This window comes from Notothenia rossii (genome assembly GCF_949606895.1).
Source record: "Notothenia rossii genome assembly, chromosome: 3".
NCBI lineage: Eukaryota > Metazoa > Chordata > Actinopteri > Perciformes > Nototheniidae > Notothenia > Notothenia rossii.
In genome coordinates this window covers 79,048,187-79,069,864 of record NC_136901.1, presented here as the reverse complement: position 1 = coordinate 79,069,864, position 21,678 = coordinate 79,048,187, and the positions used below count along the sequence as shown (strand labels likewise).

The 21,678-nt window shown below is 39.0% G+C and overlaps 2 protein-coding genes and 1 long non-coding RNA gene across 12 annotated transcripts in view; 1 reads left to right on the top strand and 2 right to left on the bottom strand.

Moving 5' to 3' along the window:
* Positions 1 to 47: 47 nt before the first annotated feature.
* LOC307033201 lies at positions 48 to 3,206 on the top strand. Its single transcript, XR_013806416.1, has 2 exons — positions 48 to 389; positions 1,267 to 3,206. It is a non-coding gene; the product is annotated as an uncharacterized lncRNA (long non-coding RNA).
* On the bottom strand, positions 2,237 to 7,006 carry rap2c (RAP2C, member of RAS oncogene family). Its single transcript, XM_079671581.1, has 3 exons — positions 6,291 to 7,006; positions 4,278 to 4,563; positions 2,237 to 3,458 (listed from the first exon to the last, which is right to left on the bottom strand). The coding sequence occupies exons 1-2, from the start codon at positions 6,561 to 6,563 to the stop codon at positions 4,285 to 4,287; spliced, it is 552 nt and encodes a 183-aa protein (XP_079527707.1). The 5' UTR covers positions 6,564 to 7,006; the 3' UTR covers positions 2,237 to 3,458; positions 4,278 to 4,284.
* Positions 7,007 to 7,910: 904 nt separating this feature from the next.
* Positions 7,911 to 21,678, bottom strand: part of mbnl3 (muscleblind-like splicing regulator 3) — a 31,901-nt gene continuing 18,133 nt past the window's right edge. For 3 of the 10 annotated variants that reach the window (XM_079669589.1, XM_079669592.1, XM_079669590.1), the window contains exons 5-7: positions 21,429 to 21,668; positions 18,950 to 19,121; positions 7,911 to 14,527 (exon numbers count right to left, since the gene is read on the bottom strand). In XM_079669589.1, coding sequence (XP_079525715.1) covers positions 14,385 to 14,527; positions 18,950 to 19,121; positions 21,429 to 21,668 — 555 coding nt within the window. In that variant the 3' untranslated portion in view covers positions 7,911 to 14,384. Of the gene's footprint in view, positions 14,528 to 15,083; positions 15,173 to 18,579; positions 18,620 to 18,900; positions 19,122 to 21,428; positions 21,669 to 21,678 lie in introns of all 10 variants that reach the window. The other 7 variants (XM_079669593.1, XM_079669595.1, XM_079669594.1 and 4 more) reach the window with 6 other exon arrangements.

Genomic DNA, 21,678 nt, shown 5'->3' with positions numbered 1-21,678 from the left:
TTACTGAAAAGCACTTTGTTTTGAAAGTTGATATAGGAATAAGGGTGCATCATTCATATTTATATATTTTCTCACAGCTCAATTTCCTGGAACACCACCTCTCATGTCTCAGAGACAGTGATGAAGCGCCCTGTCTCCGTGTATGATAAGTAAGCACGCCTGCAAAATAGAGCAGAGACCTCCTGTTGCTGGTGAAAAACAGTAAACATGCTGACGGAGTTTTAAAGGAGTCAGGGCAGGAAGTTTGTACTTGACACTGACAGCTGGGCTCCTGGGGGTCCGTGGGGAGGGGGGGCATTACCACGTCTGGTGATATTTCACTCGACGCCCCCAGTGACGAGCTGCCTCAGAAGAACCCTGTGAGAACTTGTGGGTCAAAATATGTCAAGGTCAGTGGACCATATGTGTGGAAGATTATGAGTGCCAGGCTTTAAAATGTGAATTTTTTTTGTTGCATTTTGAGAATAAAGTGAAAATGCCAAGATCAAAGTTGATATTTCAAGATTAATGTTATATTTTTGAGAGTAAATAAAACCTCTAGCGTCAGCGCACATACTGACAGTTCAACTTTATTCTCGAAATCCAACATTTAAAATAAATCTTATTTGTTCCCCTGTTCCTATAGCCCTAATAATCCTCAGTACAATGGTCTACATTTCACAACAGGATTTTCCCTCTGATATCTAGTTGATTTAGCCTCTCATTTATTTTTGTCGCCATACATGTTTGCTATTATCTCATGAAACTTTCACTCTTTATTGCATGTATCATACCAGACAAGCATGCTTAATGTCTTCAATATTATGCAAGTACTGTATAAATCTACACACTTTTACAGTCAACCAAATGTGGCAGTTAGTACCTCTTTTGACCTTCAAATCACCAAGTGTGTCTTCATGGAGATATCAAAAGTTATGAAAACAATGAAACAGAGATTACAAAAATATTTTCCATATACTTACCAAGTACATACTGGTTTTGTTGTCTAATTCCCTACAAATTAACAAAACGTGTTTAACTATCTCTATGACCCTGGGGAACTTTGATATTTTGTGGCAACATGAACAGTGTGGAAGCTGCTTTCTCTGTCCTGTAGTTCAACCACACATAGAGCTGCAGTGATTAGTGTTATTTGTGTAAAATGAGTTTGTTTTGCTTACAGCCCAGAGGCACAGTTGTTTTTGTTTAAGACCTCTTGTTCTGCAATGAAAGAAAAAACAAGCAGGAACATGCTCTCAAACGTTGTCATGTTTTCCCCACAATAAGCGTTGAGGATCTGTGTTGACCCTGAGGGATGCTCGGGCTCACAGAGCACCAGCAGCTCCACCAGCAGCTCCTCCAGCAGCAGCTCCACCTGACCGCCGCAGAGCGAGAGGAAGAAGAGCCAGCTTCACGCTCTGTGGAATGTGGAAACTGCAGCAGCATGTGTGACAAAAGCAATAAATAAAAAAACTTGCAAAACACACACCAACTCCACTGGTGCATAAAAACAGAACAGGGAAGTGGAAAGTGTTTGTGAGAACTGGTATTTTCAGAGGATGTAGCTTCAGAAAAAGTGTTCTATTAGTTTTCTCATTGTCAAATATGTCCAAAAAGATATAACATCATATGTGAAATAAATTCAAAACTCCTTTCAATTTCCTCCAAATGTCCAGGGCTGCACAATATATTTGTCTTTGTTATAATTGATCCTTCAAGACCATTTAATAGTATTTTTGAAATATTGAATATGTGCAAGAGATATTCTAAAATCAATCTTAAAACATCCTGTGCAAGGACTGGAAAATATTTATGTTTGGGCATTGCAACAAGAGACCTGTTTAGACTAGTGATCGTCTTAATTCAAACCGAGTTAGCTGTTAAAAAAACTGTACTTTCATTTGAGCAACATTTCAAGTTATTATATATTTTACATTTTGTCTCAGTGTGCAGACCTAGCCTGTACAAGTAAACCAATCAACAACAACACCTGTTATATCTGCAACCAACACATCTATAATGATTGCTTATAAGTTAAAGTCATAAAAATCACAATAAAGAAATGTGACTTTAAAAATAACGGGGTGTGTTGGACCATGTGAATGTTGCCATCACAATACAATAACCCTAGTGTTTAACTTCATGTACTGGAGCCCCTTTGTTATTCATTTACACTCACGTTTAGGGATGAAAAAAAGATTGTGTATGGATGTTTTGAACAGAGATAATACTGTAACTGTGCCAAGGGACAACAGCAGAAAGGCCAGCATGTTTATTACCAAATGACAACAGCTGTTTATATCTTTGAGAAGAAAAAAAGAAACATGAGACCAGGGAGCGACAGAAATGATTTAAGGGTCTGTTAAATCCTCAGCTTTAAAAACAAAACAATGTACCATGTATCCTGAAGAGTCACAGAAAGCAAAAACTAGTATAAAATTAAAAGTTAAAAACTGTCTACCAATGTCTTTAGTCTTAAATAAATAGGTTACTATAAGATAAAGAAAAATACAAAGTTAAATCTGATTAAGAACTTTTATCAAACCACACTGAGTTATTTGATGACAAGAAATCAGCGCCTCCTGGATTAAAAGCAACACACGCCATATAGTCAAACACAAATATGCACTGTGAGCTTCCTTTGGTCGTTCCAAAATCATTCTCCCACAGAGATTACTCAATGGAAGACCTGCGTCCACGCGATTCATGCCTTGTAGAGACTTTGACAGGATTCAGGCTAAAAACAGTCAAATGGCTCTTCCTATCACTTCAAGTCGATCTAGTAGAACATTTTTCAATTTTGAGCATGCATGTGTTCAGATGAGTTTTGCTGCCTCAGGCTACTTTGATAGTACAACCGTAAACTCTTGATGAAACATGTTTAATCCACAAAGTCGTACATCCTGTTTCCTGAAGCCATAGAACTCATTGTGCACGCCACTGCAGTCTGCGTCAGCTAGAAGAACTATTTTAGAGAAGACTTTCAAAACAAAGCGAGCAGCATACCTTGTCGAAGTATGCATGCTTAAAAGTTTAAATGTTTCGATATTATGAAATACTTTGTCGAATTCCAAATTTGAGACATAATACAAGTAATAATAAAGTATATAATAGTGAGTAAAGCAGCTTTAAAAAGAAGCTGCAACCTCACAAACCCTTCTGCTTATTATTTCAGGTATACTTCCGACTAAAAAGGAGAAATAATAAAAGACTGAAATTCACAGGTGGCCGCTCGTAAAAAGTCCGTCTGACTGACTCCATCCTGGGTCGCAGCAAAGGCCGTTAAGGTTGCAGCAGAAACGTCTTCTAACAGTTATGATATCAAAAATAGGACCGACGTCTTTCCTGTCAGATGCTCTGTGATAAGCAGTCAGAAACCACATTGAACAGAAACTCTACCACAGCGGTGAGTTCCTGTTAGTTGTCCCCGGGTTCATGGTTAATCAAAATCCTTGTGGTGATCCAGACAGATGATGCATCTAGAAAGAAAAGAGACACAAAACAGATTATTTATACAACTAATGTTTCAATAGAAATATAAACCCCTCCTATTTCTGACCCATTTAGCCTTAAAGTAATCTTTTGTATCTCAATAGTAGAAAATGCTTATTTTAAATCTGAAATGTCCTTCTTTTTTCGGTTTGGTGATATATTAAACTGCTCTTTGGGTTTTGGACTAACATAACAGTGCAAAAGACATTTGCAAACATCACGATGGACTTTGATAAACATTTTCCACTTTTTGGGACTTTTTAAAAGACCAAGTAGTTAATTGAGAACATTTTAGATGAAAGGACTATTTGTTCAAATGCAGCCCTTAAAACCACACCTTTAAAAAGCTCAAACGTGACTATGTAACACAGGCAGCATCTCTCACAGAATCAGAGTGAACTTCCTGTTTTGGAACACAACTTCTTTTTCAGGATGCCACTTTTTTCCTCTTTCTCCGGCTGTGTGCTTCATTAGTTTCACAGCCCCGAGCTGCTCATACAGTTGTGTTCTGAATGCTGCATACTTTCTGCGATCTTATGATAACAAGCTAAACCAACAGTTTGCCAGAGCAGCACCACCCACTCATCCTTCTCACTTCCAACCTCTCCTCTCCCTCCCACAGCACAGAGACGCCACACAGTCATCCATTTGTCACATTTCCCCTCAGCTTGTGAAGCATTTTACAGACACCGCAGGGACATTTCATCACATCTTGGAAAATGACTGCTTGGCCAACTGTGCTCTTTGGGACAGCCCAAACATGAACGCAACAGCTCAAGAAAAGATAGGAATGGCGCTGCCGTTACCTCTTTCTCACTGCACCACACAGGCTGTGCAGCACTGCTCCTGCTTCTCCGGCAGGGTGGAATAATTCATCTGTCGGACAATCTCTGCGAACAGCTCGTCCACCATAGTCTTGCTCTTGGCTGAAGTTTCGATAAAAGGGCAGCCCCACTCCTGAGCCAGAGCGCGTCCATCTGCCCCCGCCACCTCGCGCTCAGATTCCAGGTCCACTTTGTTTCCGACCAGGATCAACGGCACCTTCTCAAAGCGCTTCACTCGCACTATTTGGTCTCGCATAGGTCTGATGTCCTGAAAGATGAAGAGTGAGAGTTTAAGGGTGGTTCCACGTGAAACTTCAAGCGGTTTTCAGTACTGAAACATCAGTTAAACTGGCTCTTAGCAGATTTGCAATGTTCAGTTTCACAATGGAAAAGAGAGGGAATTAGGTACAGCCAAAAAGTCAGTATGCATTTAAAAAACATTTTAAATGCCAACGACAACAATGAACACACAGGGCTGATGTGAAAAATTATAAAAGACTATGTTCTAGGGCTGCTCGATTATGGAAAAATCCTAATCTCAATTATTTGGGTCAATAATTGTAATTTCGATTATTAAATGCGATTATTCATTGACTTTGAAAACATCCATTCCATTAACAGTATGTTTTGAACAGTTGATTACCCTGAACCTTAAGTATAATTCAACTGAAAAAAAAAGTAATAATAATAAAAAAATAATCGTTTTATTTTGATTATGTGGTTTTCGTAATCGTTGTAAGCCATAATCGTAATCACGATTAAAATACGATTAATTGAGCAGCCCTACTATGTTCAAATGCTTAATAATTGGCATAGGTTTTAAACATTATCTTCCTAAGGTTTAATGGGCAATAGCTTTTCAAAACTAGTATTTGGTACAGAAACACGGCACAGCGTTTGATGTGCAATATCTTCTTGTATAACAACATCATTAGACAAGTATTGCTGTCTTTATGAGACCTTTGAGTTTCTGAGTTTTCTGTTAAACTTGTTGGGACAGTTAAACAGTTTTGGTTACCATGAGGCCGAGAAGTTTCCTTCTTTAGTGCATGCATGTTAAATCAGAACCTGTTTTGCAAGCTAGGTAGCTTTAAGCTGTTACCTAGTTAATTACTTTCACGTGTAAATGTCAAACACTTGGGTGTTTCTTTGTATGTTTCTCAAAGGCCTTCAAAGACGCATTCTGAGGTACAAAGTATACCAACAAATAAATGATGAGAGATTTGTTGCTAAAGCTGGCCATAAGAATATAGAATAACTCAATTAAACCCACATGTACAGGCTGCAACATTAAACATATGAATGGAGGCGTGTGGTGCAGTGGGTTGTGCGTTGGTGTTGGGATCAGGGGGTCACAGGTTCAAACCCCACTGCAGTCAGCATGTCGTTGTGTCCCTGGGCAAGACACTTCACCCCAAATTGCTCCTGTGGGGATTGCCCACAGTATTGAGTATGTAAGTCGCTTTGGATAAAAGCGTCTAACAAGTAACATGTAATGTAATGCACCAAAACGATATATCTGATATGGGCCATTTTGTATCATAGTATACTTTTGTTAACTAAATGTTGATAAGAATTGATGTTGAACTATTGCCTGAGTACGACTTGCAACGACTTGTAACAGAGTATGTTTACAGTGTAGAATGGCTACCTTTACTTCAATAATATACCAGAATACTTCTCCAACTACTGATGCAATACACCATATACCAAAGCACAGCATAGACATATGTAAGGATGTCAATTCATCAAAAGATCCTTTGCCAAGATCACTTCAGCAACACTTGCTTTTAAATTGATGTATAGATTGTATTCGACTTCCCTCTTTGAATAATAAATAATAAACCTTCAGATGGTGCAAGACACTGCATTTGGGTAGTATGCATCACACCCCATGCACAGTGTATACATGGAATGCTGTGATGAAGTACATAACTATGAGCAGGTAATGTGTGTTTGATGTGTGTGTGATGTGTGTTGGATGACAGGGTTTACCTGGAAAGACTGCTGGTTGACCAGGCTGTACACCAGGATGAACCCCTGCCCGTTCTTTATGTACAGATCTCTCATGGAGGCGAACTGCTCCGTCCCCGCCGTGTCCAGGATCTCCAGCACGGAGGGAGATGAGTCCACCTCGATCTCCTTGCGGTAAAAGTCCTCGATGGTCGGGTCGTATTTCTCAATGAAGGTGCCAGTGACAAACTGGACGGTCAGCGCGGACTTGCCGACGCCGCCGCTGCCCAGCACGACCACCTTGTACTCTTTCATCGGGGCGGAGGATGCTAACGTAGCAGCTAACGACTTAGCTACACCACTATACTCGCTTCAGAAACATTTATCAGGCCTTTTAGAGATCTAACAAGCAAAATATTAAAAAAAACTCCTCCCCCTTTACATGACTATCTACAGACAGAAAGTCACGGTGATAAACATTACTCTTCCCCTGCACACGGCATATCGATCCCTGCTCACAGCAGCCCGCCGGGCCTGGTTCTGGTCCCGGCCCGGAGCCTCGGCACCGGGGCGAGCTATCGACGGACACACCGCGGGTTTAGAGCTACACTCCGAGGGTCCATGGGCGACGGGCTATCGCTGTTCCTGTGTTTGTTTGACTCAGTGCTGCGGAGCGTTGGTCACAGAAAGGAAAGCTTTTTTTCCACCAACTGATTTCCTGAAGCTAACGGTCGGGTTTCCGCTAACGACAACATGACTTCCGGTTTTATTGTTTTCAAAATAAAAGCCTCTTCTCCAAATTGACCCTAAGTGCTGTTAATAACACATTTACAGACTCTGCAAGACACCAACTTCAGTTTGACTTGAAGTCATCTTATTTTTTAATCAATGCATATGATTTTTTTTGCATTATACATTTGTGAGCATTATCATCACGTCCATTTATTTAAACTATATTTGTATAGTCTTTCATCCTTGGAAGAAGATTTAGGCCACTTCCTTATTTATAAATAACAATTATGTGTTGCGAATGATTAATGTAAAGCATAGAGTATTATCATATCATCTCACTTCATCATTTATCACTCCAGTTTGAATTTAACAACCATTTTTCAATACACAATTCTCCATCTTATCCACAAATCGGGTTACTTCCACCACTCATATTTGACATAATTGTTACATTGTCCTGTCAGCAACTGTAGTAACGTTATTTTTAAAAGCAGAACATCAAGGGTGTGGTTTCTCCAGTGGATAATCTTCTATCATATTGCTACACTGATTTAAGTTGTGTGTCAGTACTCTACCTAATGGCAGGGTGTGGTCACAGGTGCAACACACTTGAAACTTTGAACCAGAGTCCAGTGAAACACTGATTATTAACCTGTTATTAAGTTACTCAATTCTATGTATGAAATACACTTTTTAAGGTTTTTATGATTCATATTTCTGTTTCTTTTGGTCTCTTCTCAGCACATGATGCTTACAAAATGATTTGGTTTAAAACAAGCCATTTGATTTGGTCTCATATGAATCTGAAAACATCCTAGAAGGTGTAACTATGTATTATGAGATACTAGAGCCATTCAGGTAAAAATAATATTCATCACAGCTCGTTTGCACACAAAAAGAGGAAGAACATTAAAAAGCACTCCAAGAGGATCACAATGATGTGTTTTATTAAAGGTCAAACAGAAATAGCAGAACTCATCATAGGCACAGTAACTTACTCTTAATAGCTATACACTGCAAAATAAATTGGCATGTAGCACAGCAGCACGTAAAAGCACCACAAGCAGAAAACCGAGTGAAAAGATAGATGACGAAGAAACAGCGGTCACGTTCAAGTCGGTCCGAGAGTGTCAGGGAGAGTTTTTCATATGGCTTAGTCCTGAACAGTCTTTGGCCCCCATCGCCTCCCACGGGTTGCCATTCAGTCTGAGACTGTCCTCAATTTAATAACGGCTCTCCAACAAAGGATTTTAAATAAAGGGACAAGCTTTACACACACTCAATACATGTGCTGTTTTAAGTCAATTGAAATGCAGAGTAAAAAGAAAGTAATATACATTTTTTATGATAAAGGCACAATTACAACTGAATTGTATTACAAATAATGACAACAATAAATCAATTCAAAACAAAGTCACATTCTTATTCACTTGTTTGTGTAAATATCCACCCACAGTATGTTGAGTCCACTCTGTGAACAGGATGAGTCAATCCATCACATGTGCAAACCTGCAGGAGCAGAGCTGCGTACTGCTGCTGCACGAATCACATTGGAAAACCAGGTTGTTTGCCATTTTGACTGAAAGCCTGAGGAGAAGTCAGATTGGCTGTTGTTTAAGTTATTGACAACAAGAGTGCAAAGAATAAGAAAGATCAAAGTAAAGTGAAATCAAAACTCTATGACAAATTCAACTGATTTGTATTTCTGCTCCTCTTTCCTTCCTGCTGCTTTCCAGCCTGCGGGTGGAGCTACGCTGAGCTTTATGTGTGCATCTGCATCCGTGTATTTATGATGAGCATTTAACTACTAAGATAATCCTTTTTTCCCCCTTTTTTTTATTTTTTATCTCAGACTGATTATTTATCCTCTTGTTTGTTATCAGGTTCAGATAATACAATAAGAGGACTGAAAAAAAGCTTTTTTAAAAGCAAATAATTTGTGGTTTAGAGCTAGGCAATGTCATGCTTGGCAGAAAACAAGGCTCTAGCAAACAAAAATATTGATACGAATAAAAGTAAAGATCCCTCAGAGCAATCTTTTTATACAGTAATACAATTATAGACATACTCATAACAATACATTGATTTGATTTTTAATCAATTCTTTTTTTCTATATTTATTCAAAATAAATTTGGAGTATTTTGACACAGTTATGTACATAAGTGCAAACAAGGTGAACATCACACATTCGTATACACCTCAGAAAGGATCGACATCACCCAGCACAGCTGGGCACAAAGAGACCTCTGAACCACTTCCTGTCTGAAACTGAAACAGAGGAGCTCGCTCCGCTCGGCCTCCACACACACTCTGAGGAGGAGGTGAACATGAGAATCGCTGACAAGTTTGATTTTTACTGAAAAAGATGAAGATCTTTCAATGTATCCAAAAGCCTCTTTACCTTCCTGACAGATAGGTGTCTGCTTTAAAAGTCCATTCTTATTCCTCAAAACACCATGTACAAGAACAAAAACAATTAAGGTCAAAAGAACAAAACAAAATAAACACCTGATCTCCCCTAGGGACCTTTGGATATTACAAGGATTTAAGTTTTCATACAAAATATTTAATCACGCTGTGATAACAAGACAAACTAATTAGACATTCCCTTTTTGAATAAGTTAGTGATGTATGCTATTTCAATTAATGTGAAAAACAAAATCCCAAGAAGGATGATAGAAAGGTAGCCATGTTGTTGTCATAGCAACAATTACCATAAACAATGACTCCATCATTGTATACAAATGAATATTAATTTTAATTAATTAATCTTATATATTTTCTTTGTTGGTCTACACAAAGTATTAACTATGTATAAATGAGTTTTATTCCATGCTGTTTTTTTTTTTTTTAAATGTCGGGTTAAAAAAAGCTTAACTTTCCATTAATACACGTCACTCTCATACAGCTATCACATCTTTATACAGCGATCAAGAAGTAAGGCCCTGTGTGCCCCGGGCCACAGAAAAAATGTTCAGGACCAAATAAACAATCCACATGCTAAAAGATCTGTTCACTGGACACAATGATCAGAGCGTTTAGCATTTTAAGGAGTTATGATTCATGACTGAAAAAATAAAGGGCCTAAAATAGAATAATAGAAACATTGGAACAAGGGAAAGAGATAATAACAGAGTTCTCATGCCACACCATTATTCATTTAACACACTCTTGTGCATTAACAAGAGGCACGATTTCTTAATCAAGTATTCTGTTGTTTTCCAGCTGGATGAGTGAAGGCATACTGATGTGAGGGGATGTGTTCGGCTGGACAAAGCTAGTATTTAAAAACTTTAAAATGTAGACAAAATAAATTGTCTGGACATTCAAATATTTAATATTATAGGAGAGAATTATTTATTTTCAAAGAGTTGAGAAGATGTAGCTGTTCAACACACTCAAGAAAAGGGGTAGAAGAGAAGTGGTGTACCTTTAGTTTGATCCACCATATGGTTAAAGGACATAACTGGTTGTTTCAATAGAAGCTTCAGAATTTTCGGAAATATGTTATTTACTTTCTCTAAGAGGTTTGGATAAGAAGATTGATGTCCAACTCATGTCTGTGCGGTAAATAAGAGTCTTGAACCAGGAGAAAGGTTGCTCAGCTTAGCATAGCAACTGAAACAAGGGGGAACGCTAGCCAACTCTGTTCAAGTAGAGCTAGCAATAAATTGTCAAATGTTAGCTTGGAGAGGAAGTATTTTCTTTGTCTTTATAACGACCAATAAGTGATAAGAAATGGCAGTACAGAAAATGACACGTTTCAAACTTTCTCATACTTTATCCTAAACTGCTAGCTTCATAGCTGTTAATCTGGGGAGCAGTTCTTCTCATCTAACTTGGAAAGAAAGCAGATAAGCACACTGTTATTCCAAGTGACATTTTTTCAAATTTAACGTGAACTTAAGATACAGTTGAAGTAACTCAGTGGTGCTAAGGTTGTGTTTCAGGTCGATATTCACTCAAGGGGAGAAATCATCCACTCAACCCAATGGGAGCGGTGCCTCCACGTTTCCCCCATTGAACACCGTAGTTTATGTTAATGGCGGGAGGCGGGTGAGGGATTGGATCAGGGGTGTCCAAACGTTTATCACCGAGGGCCACATACAGACAAATATACGAAGGGCTGGGCCACTCACTAGAGGTATATTGCCTCATAAGTTCAGTTATATCAAATGTAGGTAAATGATGCTTGTGAGTGTTGGCAGCTCATCCCTTAAAACAGCAGCCTCAGCTTGATTATAATAAGGAGAAATAGGAAGGGTGTATTTCAAGTTTGTTATGTAAATAAGTCATTGGGCTTTTTTCTTTTTCTTTGTTAGAAAATGTAATTGACGGAATTCATTTGAAAAGTGGTCTTATTAACACATGAATACTACTTGTAGGAGCCTAAATGCTAGCGAGAGTTTATTATTTGTATTATTATTATTTAATATATTTTTACATTTATATTTCAGAGGTACAATATAAGACAAGCACAAGTTTCATTTGTTGGCCATATTCCATTATACTTTTTTCATTTGCTGAGGGCCGATTCAAAAATGGTGGGCAGCATTTGGCTCCCGGGCCGTAGTTTGGACACCCCCTGGATTAGACCTTTGTCGCAGGACTCATACTGGATGGTTTCTCTATTCTATTACTTATACAATCTTCCCAGTTAAAAAAAATGCTATAAAGAAGGTTAACATGCAGATTTTTGCAACTCTTCCCCCGCAATTATACCGTTGTTTCCAGGTGCATTTTGGGCACTTTGGGATCTTTAGGGTTAGCTGACGGTTAGAAATGGCACTGTAATGTACCTGTACACTTCTGCTCTACTTTTCTCAAAGTGAAAGATATTTCTAAAAGTAGTCACACCATCAATTGACATTAAATATAAATCTATATAACAATACACATACTTTAATATGTCTGAACAAAGTATCAGCATGGTAACTATGTGACCTCAGAAATATATAGAGTGAATCGTTACATTTCAACATGCCCGTTATTTGGAAGGGCATGTGTAGAGTTTTTGCATTAGATACATTTACGACACAATAACATTATTTAAAATGAAAAATGTTCTGTGGGAAATGCCGTAATATCTGCAGCACTTACAATTAATCATATGGAATCATATGTCTCTGTCTGTTTCAACACACTTAAGTATGCACAAAACTCACAGATCAATATCTTTACATAAACATAATAAGACAGCACAGCTATCTCAGAAAATAAACTAGTACAGATGTGATTTGCTGTTATCATAATGTACCAATTAACAAATCTATATTTGAGCACTGGTCTGTTCTTACAGTGTATTGACAGTGGTGGTTTGAAGAGACTTAAAGGTGGGGTAGGTAACTTTGGAGAAACCAGCTCGAGTGCGCTAGAATTTGAAAATACACAGCCGGAAAAAATCTGCCACTTCCTTACAGAGCCCCTCCTCCAAAACACACGAACGTGCACATGACCAATGAGGGCACGAGATAAGTTTGTGCACAGATGGAAAGCTGACAGGCAGGTAGGCCATCCAGTTATTTTAGCCGGGCCGGCTCAGATGATTGGTCGTGCTTTTCACAGTACTACAGCTTCCACAGATGATATTTTTTTATGGATTTGTTGTCAAAGCACTTAAAGATATTCATTGCTATCGGGATGTTAAGAGCATTCCATGGAAGATAACAAAAAGTGTATCTCGAGCCGGTTTCTCAAACTTACCTACCCCACCTTTAAGAGAGGCACATTTTAATTTGGATAAAAGTGATTTCAGGCCGTTTTCCAGAGCCGTTTCTTTAAATTATTTGCACCTAAAGCAATTTACTTATAGACATGTGCAAACCAAAAACTGGCTTCTCTATTTTCATCATCAGACATCAAACGTGGTGATTATTTTCCTCCATTTCCTTACTTTACCTAACAATTCTGCTAGCTTTGGCTGCAATATTCAGAGTCTGACTACTTCTGACAGAAAGGACACATCAGTAGAAAAGACGACATTTATAAAGTGAGACAGGACATTTTCAAGTTCTAAGCTTTCTCCCTGAAGTGAGTTAGAGAGGGAAACATTCATTTAGAGCGATTACGCAGGTATTGCACTAAATGGGGGCAGCTCAACCACCACTTGGCACATTATTTAGGCACAACATCAGGAAACAAATCCAGCTCCCATCTTGTGCAATAACTCTCACATCAGGTTTAAAAGTTTACAAAGAAGTGCCAATTATACCAGTCTTTAACCTTAGATGTATGCTTTTGTCTTACATACTCTGATTTCATGTGAGTTTGACACAGGAAATCTGGGTTTGTGTCTGAGACTCATTGGCTGCAGATTGTCATTCTTTTAAACCGTGTTTGATATCAAACCATGGAGGAAAACGGGCCAAACAAAGCTCCCCTTTCAGTTATTAAACAATTACCCATCACAGTCACGACTGAAGATACTGCAGCACTTCATAAAAAACTTTTTAAAAACCTCATCTGCTTTTAAGGCAGTTTTTTCTTAGATCAAGAAATGAAGAGCCATAATCTTAAATATCTCTCAACTCAGCTCCGTGAGTATCGAAGTGATTGCCTCCTATTAAAATGTCAAATTTAGTGTTTTTTTTAAGGTTGTTACTTTGCATTAAGAGTAAAGCCTCATTTGCAGCTTTTATACAGTTAGTACCAGATTCTGACTGTGAAACCAGGGGGATACAAATCATACTTATTCATCATAAACAATATTTAAAGTTGCAATTAATATAATTCCCTTACATTTTCTTGCTATAGGTTGATACGTATTGTAACAACTGTAATTGTCTTCATTTGCGATACCATTCAATGTATGTTGGATCTAAGTCTCCTCTGCAGCTGAGCAGATAAATCAAAGGCACAACAAATGAACAACAATTTGGTGTTCCTTCAGGCGAGATGAGAACTAAATGAAACATGATACAACACAAACGTCACATGTGTAGCCATCTTGAAACGTAAACATGATATGATATGAAACACTTTTGACAACACTCTCTGGATTTAGTCCAGCGGCAGGTCCATTTGTCACTTTCATTTCCAGAATAAGCTTTTCAAAGTTTTTGACTTTGGGACAGTCAGAGTCAGGGGTCGCCTCATTTGATAGCTCCAACCCATGTGTGTGTGTGTGTGTGTGTGTGTGTGTGTGTGTGTGTGTGTGTGTGTGTGTGTGTGTGTGTGTGTGTGTGTGTGTGTGTGTGTGTGTCTGTATGGCTGTAAGAACGAGGGAGCTCTATTGCTCAGCCTGATCGAGTCAGTGTACAACAGTATCACGTCCAGGCTTGTATTGCGTCAACATTCGCAGCTTTCTGACGTTCACAATAAGACGTTTCTCACTCTGTAGGAGAGGCACATGTTTGCTGCATTCAGGAAAGATGGCCGCCCTGGTAGTGCACAGGTTTGGGACTTTAACTGGGGTTTCGGGAAAGGCTTACTGAGTTTAGTGCCACCGGAGCCGCCATCAGCAGTTTGGGGACGGGACAGAAATGGGTTTCCATGGGAACGCACTGGAGCTCCACTGGATCCGGAGTCAGGAGCTCGGAGGCGTCTACTGCAGGAGAGACGGAGACTCAGTTAATATTTTTAATGTTTAGCCAGTTTCATTACAATGTTTGTGTACTTTTATGTATTATGTAAGCCTCCAACTCCGAAATATAAACAATAATAACATATGATGAATTGAAAAGTATACATGTATACAAGTGGCAACAATATTGTTCACATGTTGCTCAGCCATAGACAAACGCTATATCTCCTTAATGGTTGAAGACATTTTGCATAGTAATGTGTTTTTGTGATAGAAAGCACATTGACACTGTATCTAAGGGGAATTCACAAAAAGTAAAAGCATTTAAATGATAGCAGGGTTGCTGTATGCCCACAGAGACAGACAGTGAGGCGAGATGCACCAAACTACGACGTTGAAATGCAGAACGCTTTTATTTGAACTGTCATCATTTGCTCTGAACACAACAGACCTGAAGGTGAAGACAGATGAGATGTGAACACAGAACACATGACACTACAGGCGGGGGTTTCCTTAACCTGATGAGTTAAAGAAGACTATGACTCTAAAAATAAAAGAGAACTGGAACAAAAGAGCAAACCTGATTCAAGGCGGCAGATTCAGCGAAAACATTGGTGACTGGGGTCGAAGCCGACGAAACAGTCGAGGTGGCACCGTGCATCATGGGAACTTTTATTCAGGCGAGTCAGACGAAAGACAGAGGATGTGGGAGGGGAGGAGGACGGGAGGGAGGGAGGGAGGGGGGACAGGAATGATATGGTTACCATGGCTAAATGTGTCTGATCAAAAGTCATGGCACAAGTCAAGTGATATTGCCAGGATGAACAAATAAAACGACACATGCAAACAAATAATAAAGTTACATTACTGATTAGCAAGGCAAAAATAATATGCACTGTTTCAGCAACAAATGATAGTTAAACAAACAAGGCAATACACAGGCATACAATCTGATCAGACTGGAGCATCCGATTGTATTCAAATAAAAAGGGTGTGTGTATGGAGGGAGCAAATGATCCATAAGAGAGAGAACATGCGTTTTTAATAATGTCACAACTTGTGTGTCCTTGAGTTACACACACACACACACACACACACACACACACACACACACACACACACACACACACACACACACACACACACACACACACACACACACACACACACACACACACACACACACACACACACACACACACACACACACACACACACACACACACACACACACACACACACACACACACACACACACACACACACACACACACACACACACACACACACACACACACACCATCGGGAAACCTTTTATGAATACCAGCTACAAGATTTGTTAAGTGCGTTGTGTGTGTCCTGATTCTGATCGATATTTAATATTTCTGTAGTACAGTATAAAGTTTGTATCAACATCTCAGGAATATATTAGGACAGATGAGAGGCTTGGCTCACTGGTCTGGATTCAGTTAAGGTCCACACAAACTACCCTGTAATCAATAAGCTTAAAAAAACATCTAAAAGGTCATTGTTTAAAAATAACTAGCTACGTTGGTTTGGTCATAATACAATTTGGGTAACACTTTATATTAAAGTACATGTTGGGGAATAATTTGCCATGCGTGTCCTCCCTCGCCCTCTGACGCAGATACCCAGCCTTGGGCAGCATGCTATCTCCCTTAAGGAGGGGCTGCCCTAGCATATTGTTGATGTTACCAAATTTGTGACCGGGCAACTCTCGGTCAGAGATAGTTATTGTTGTGGAACACATCCTTCTCGGGGTGCAGATGACCCCGAGCCATAAGCGACAACAAATGTGATTCAGTGTCCTCAGCTGTTTAGTCTATCTATTGAAGAATGTTGATTATTACACTCTGAACTAGTTAAAACCTCGAGCTACAGGAGGGTTCTTCAGAATTGATTTTGGCATCTCAACCGTGTGGTCAACTCGTGGCCCATGACATGTCTTGTGAAATCTCCGGCCGAAGCTCCAAATAAACCGTCAGTGTTTGCCATCAAAGCTCCAGCTCTCCTCGTGTCTCTGTGAGTCCTGACTCCAATTGCTTCAGAAGTTTCCCCCACAGTACACAAATTCACAATCAACTAGTTGTTCATTAACATGCATATTAGCAGTATATTGGCTCTTTATTAGTCATTATAAAACTCTTATTAATGCCTTGTTCTACAAGACCATATTCTCCCAGTACTAGGCCATTAGTTGAGAGTTTTTCTTTAATAACCCTCTAATTAGTGCTTATTTATGAACAATTGAAAAGTAAGGAAGTTGTTGTACAGGAGTTTTGGTCTTAGTATGCTCAATATGCGCCTAATAAGGCAGTAGTACCACAAGAATAGTAATTCTCCCATAATTACACTAAACAAATATTGTCTATTCTAATGTAACAAGACATGAAGCTACAAGTGTTATTTGTGTCAAAATAACTCAAAATTAGGTATTTCTAACTCAGAATATGTTCCCTATTTTAAAGTGAAGTCTTGACTCTAATATGCATGTTGTTATTTATCTTCTTTACTTGTTTGTAAAGCACTTTGAGCACCAGGAAAATAGCTATATAAATAACATGTATTATTATTATGTTAATGAACAACTAGTTGATGGTGAATAAGTGTACCTTAATATAAAGTGTTACCACAGTTTGGATTAAACTGTAATTACTTCTAATAATAATGATCCGTTGTGGCTCTACACGCAGCTCAAATAAGACCTTTATTGTGTGAGGTTTTTGGGGTCTGGGGAGGGATAACCTGCAGAGTCCCCTCACCACAGAGTGCAGGCACTGTTCAAGAGACGCATGCATACATGAACACACACCCTGCATGCGAACACAGAGAAATAAATGAATGACTCAAATAAACTAAAGATGAATGTGATTGCAGACTAGACACATAGACATGATGCAATGAAGAAGACAATGGGCTGAAAACTCCTTAATTTACCCCCATATATGGTCAACGTGATTTTCATTGGCTGACTAAATAAGCTGCATTTTTTTCTCTTTCTATTCTTTTTGAGCCCATTGGTGAGCAAGGGATTAAATCAGGGGTGTCAAACTAAATTTAAGCGCGGGCCACATAAGCATTATGGTTGCACTCAAAGGGCCGGTTGTAACTTATATATAAATATATATGTCAAATAATGTATTATATTACATTATTGCCTCTGCACTGGATTATTATCAGATAGGGTAATAACTTCATAATTAACTACGTCTGAAAGCAGAAGTCTGGGGCAAATAATTGCAAGTCTCTTCAGTGAGAATGTCACAAAATGATTTAAAAAGAAAAACTGGAAAAAAAGTCAAAATCAAAAAACAGAAGTGACATTTAAAAAAAATGTAACATTTAAAAAAAAGAGTCAAATTCTGAGAAAAGGGCACATTCTAAGAAAAAAAGCATATTTAGAAGAAACACGTCTAATTTGAGATGCATTGTGGGACATGGAGTTTATGGGCAACGTGCTTCTGTAAATCATCATGTAACCGTATAATAAACATATTATATTCTTTGCAAGCTCTTGTGGGGCCACAGAAAATGAAGTCACGGGCCGGATTTGGCCCCCGGGCCTTGAGTTTGACACCCCTGGATTAAATGGACAGTTCACCCCAAATTCCAAAATCCAAATTTCCCCTTACCTGTAGCGATATTTATAAATCTAGATAGTTTGGTGGGGGATGTTGAGTGTAGGAAATATCAGTCATTAAGATGTCGGCCTTCTCTCTAGTATAATTAAAACAGATGGCGCTCAGCTTGTGGTGCTCAAAGCGCCAAATAAAATAATCCCCACACCTCTTTGTGAGTGGATTAATGTAGGAACAATTCTCTTTACTGTATCACTGCGTAGAAGGAAGTGTGCATCTACTCATGGAAGAGAGGCTCGAGACAGAGCAAGATGTAAGCATTAAAAGCATCTTCCTCTGCTGAGCTGTAACATTAGTTATCTGAGACGAAGTCAGGGAGTCCATGAGTGCATGAACACTTCTTTCTGAGTAGTGATACGGTTTACGGGTGTAGTTCGGTAGAAAGACACGTTGATCTCCAGCTCTGATACAACTGACCTACCAATGTCTCCTGAGGGCATCATGCACAGAACAGAGCCTGTCTCGTTAATGTTAGCATAAAGGAAGAGATGGATGAGAGCGGACGAGAAGGAGAGCAGGAGGAGAACAAAAAGAAAACAAAGACAAAGAGTTGTGGAAAAAGAAAAGGTGCAATCAGCAACAGCAGGTTCAAGGCGAGTGAACAGGTTCAGGTTAGTGCAGGCAACAACAGGCTGTCACTGAGAGCAAACACACACAGTAAAGCTGTATTGTACAGGTGACTACATAAGAAACCCTTGCATTTGTCTGGCCAGAATCAGGCTCTGTGATTGAGTTTACCTTCATGTGTGGTGACAGTATGATCGTGTTTCAGTGTGCAGGGACTCACTGGTGGGGATGAAGGTTTGCTGCTGCAGCTGCATGTTAGCCAGGGCTTGCTGGTAGTGGAACATGCTGGGGTTAAAAACGGCGGTGGCTCCGTTGCTCTTCTCTAACATCTGCCTCTTTGGAAGCTGTTGCATGCCCCCTGGAGGGAGAACCTGGAAAGATAAAGGACTCATCTATTACAGGCAACGTAAGTCACCATTATGTCAAATATCACTGCTGATGATACACAACTTTATATGTCATTTTAAACATAATGATGTTTTACTTGTTTTAATTTTCTATTCTCCTGGTTCTTTAATGACTGTCTTTTATCTTGTTTACATGTGCTTTTATGATGGGTTTCTTTTGCTATTTGTCTCAGAGATTTGTGTGACGCACTTTGAAGGTTTTTGTTGTTGAAACACACTTTATAAATAAACATGTCTTGCCTTAATTCGAATGACGTTTTGAAAAGGTTGCGAAACATAATGCTTTTAAATTTGACAAACATTGGCAAAATTAGACAATTTTAATTCAAAACGATGCGGAAATGCTTTGCTTTTAAACAAAACACCAAGATTATTGAAACTCTATCTACTTGTCTCGCTGTCTTTTGTCTTAATGTGTTAAGACTGGGTGTAACGGTCTGACTAGTGATTATATTTGGATGTTCATTTGTGTGCCTTGCTTATCAATTTATGATTTAGTACATTTGAGTGTAATTAGACAATTGTAAAATGTAGAGTATTATCTGAATAGCAAAATGTAGAATGGTTCATATTTGGGATGTGGTCGATGAGTCGCATGACCACAGTCAGGTCATAAGGCATTGCCATGGCAACGCATGCCGTTGGCATAATTCTACAGGGTTCAAGAGGCGCACACGGTAAATGTTTCTATTTTGTGATATGTGTGTTAATATTTAGTTTGTGCTTTGATTTTGCTAATATGTTAGGTGTTACGATTTAATGTAAACTTTCAACTGTTCATTTCTTATAGTTTACACGTTGTCTTCGGAGAATGAGAGCGAGAGGGAGAGAATAAACCGTCAAAACGACATCAGTATGTTCGTGGCCTTATTTATTGGACCGGTGTAGCTACACTGGGTCTTAGGACATTAAGTAAGGACTATCTTTTCATTTGGCTTTTTATGTAGGGTAACTGTAATGCTATCACTTTTATTGTTTGGTTTTATTATGATAAAAACATGTTTTTCTGTGTTTTGTTGAGTTTTTCCTCTCACTAATGCTATTGCTTGTTATTAATTATGTTCAGCTCATCTTATTTAGTTCATCACTATATATTTTCTTGTATCTTGTTCTTATTATTATTATTATATTCATGACTAGTAAAAGTATCTGGTGCTATCTCACTGTAAAATCCTTAAACCCTTCATCCAATTCATTTTGGGTTTTCTGTTTTCGCCACCAGAGGACGCTGCAGTGTCTCAGATTTCTGAAGTGATGCAGGACGGCCCAGAGGTCGGCCAAGTGCAAAATGCTATCGCTATGATTTCATTCATTAATGGGGCGAGGTCTGACACATCAAACTGCATTGGCAGATAAACAAGGGAATGATTGACCTATAATAGGGAAGTGCAATTATAACATAAAAACACACATATCACATTTTACAGGATGTTTCATAAAACATTTTCTTTAAATTACCCTCCCTGATTACCCTGAATAATTAAAGCTTAGATGAAAAATAACAGCATAAAGTAAAACTATGGATAACAAATGTTTTCCATTCCTTTCATTATACTTTGCTTCATCTTTTTCCAGCACTGCATTTCTTGTTTTTCCTGCATCAGCACTGCAGATTGACCTGATTATGTTACAGCTGCTCTCAATGCTAACTTTAGCCCGTGTAGCTGAGAGCACCGGCTCAGTCTCATGCACAGTAGGAGACATTCATGAAAAAACATAATCCCCCAGACTGCAATATCACATTGCAAGCTGGCTGAGGGATACTGCGATACCCTGATCCATCATTGCATCAGTAAACATCATCCACATACAAAACTAAAACATCTTCTCCTGTTTCACTGCTGGGTTGAGCAGAATGTTGATTTGTAACTTCTGAAAAAGCGAGTTGATTTCGGGTTTACACCTGAGCATGTTCACAATGTCATTACGGGAAAGTGTAAGGGCCACACATAAGAAAGAAATAATAGGAAAAATAATGTTGAATTTAATTATCAGAGGAGGAACCAGTTATTTTGGTTTGTTTTTTGCATTTCCAAATTGAAGGAAATGTTGAGATTGAAGTATAAATAAGGGGAAGAAACGTTGAACTTCTGCAAATTAATCTAAATACTAAGGGTTGGCACATATACTCAAAGTTAATGTGTGCTCTCATCATTTCAACTGTATTCTCGCAATGTTAAATTACTAAAAAAGTCCTCTTCTAACATTAGTTTTTTATGACTGGCCCAAACATTTTTTAATGTTGAATTTGTTGGTGTGCAGAACCAAGAGTCCTGAGTGTGTGTCTCTCACCAGGCCTGCGCCCGCTGTGTTGTGGCTGGCTTGGTGCTGCGCAGCCTTGATCCGGGCCTGCAGGTGAGCCGGAGGGTGGAAGTACTTGCACTTGTCTCGGCTGCAGCGGCCTTTGATGTAGTCCATGCAGACGATGACCGAGTTCTCGCTGCAGTCCACCATGCCGGCCTCCAGAGGGTGAGCGTAGCGGCAGTCGCTCTCGCCCCGCGTGCAGTTACCACGCTGGAACTCTCGACAAACCTGCGAGACA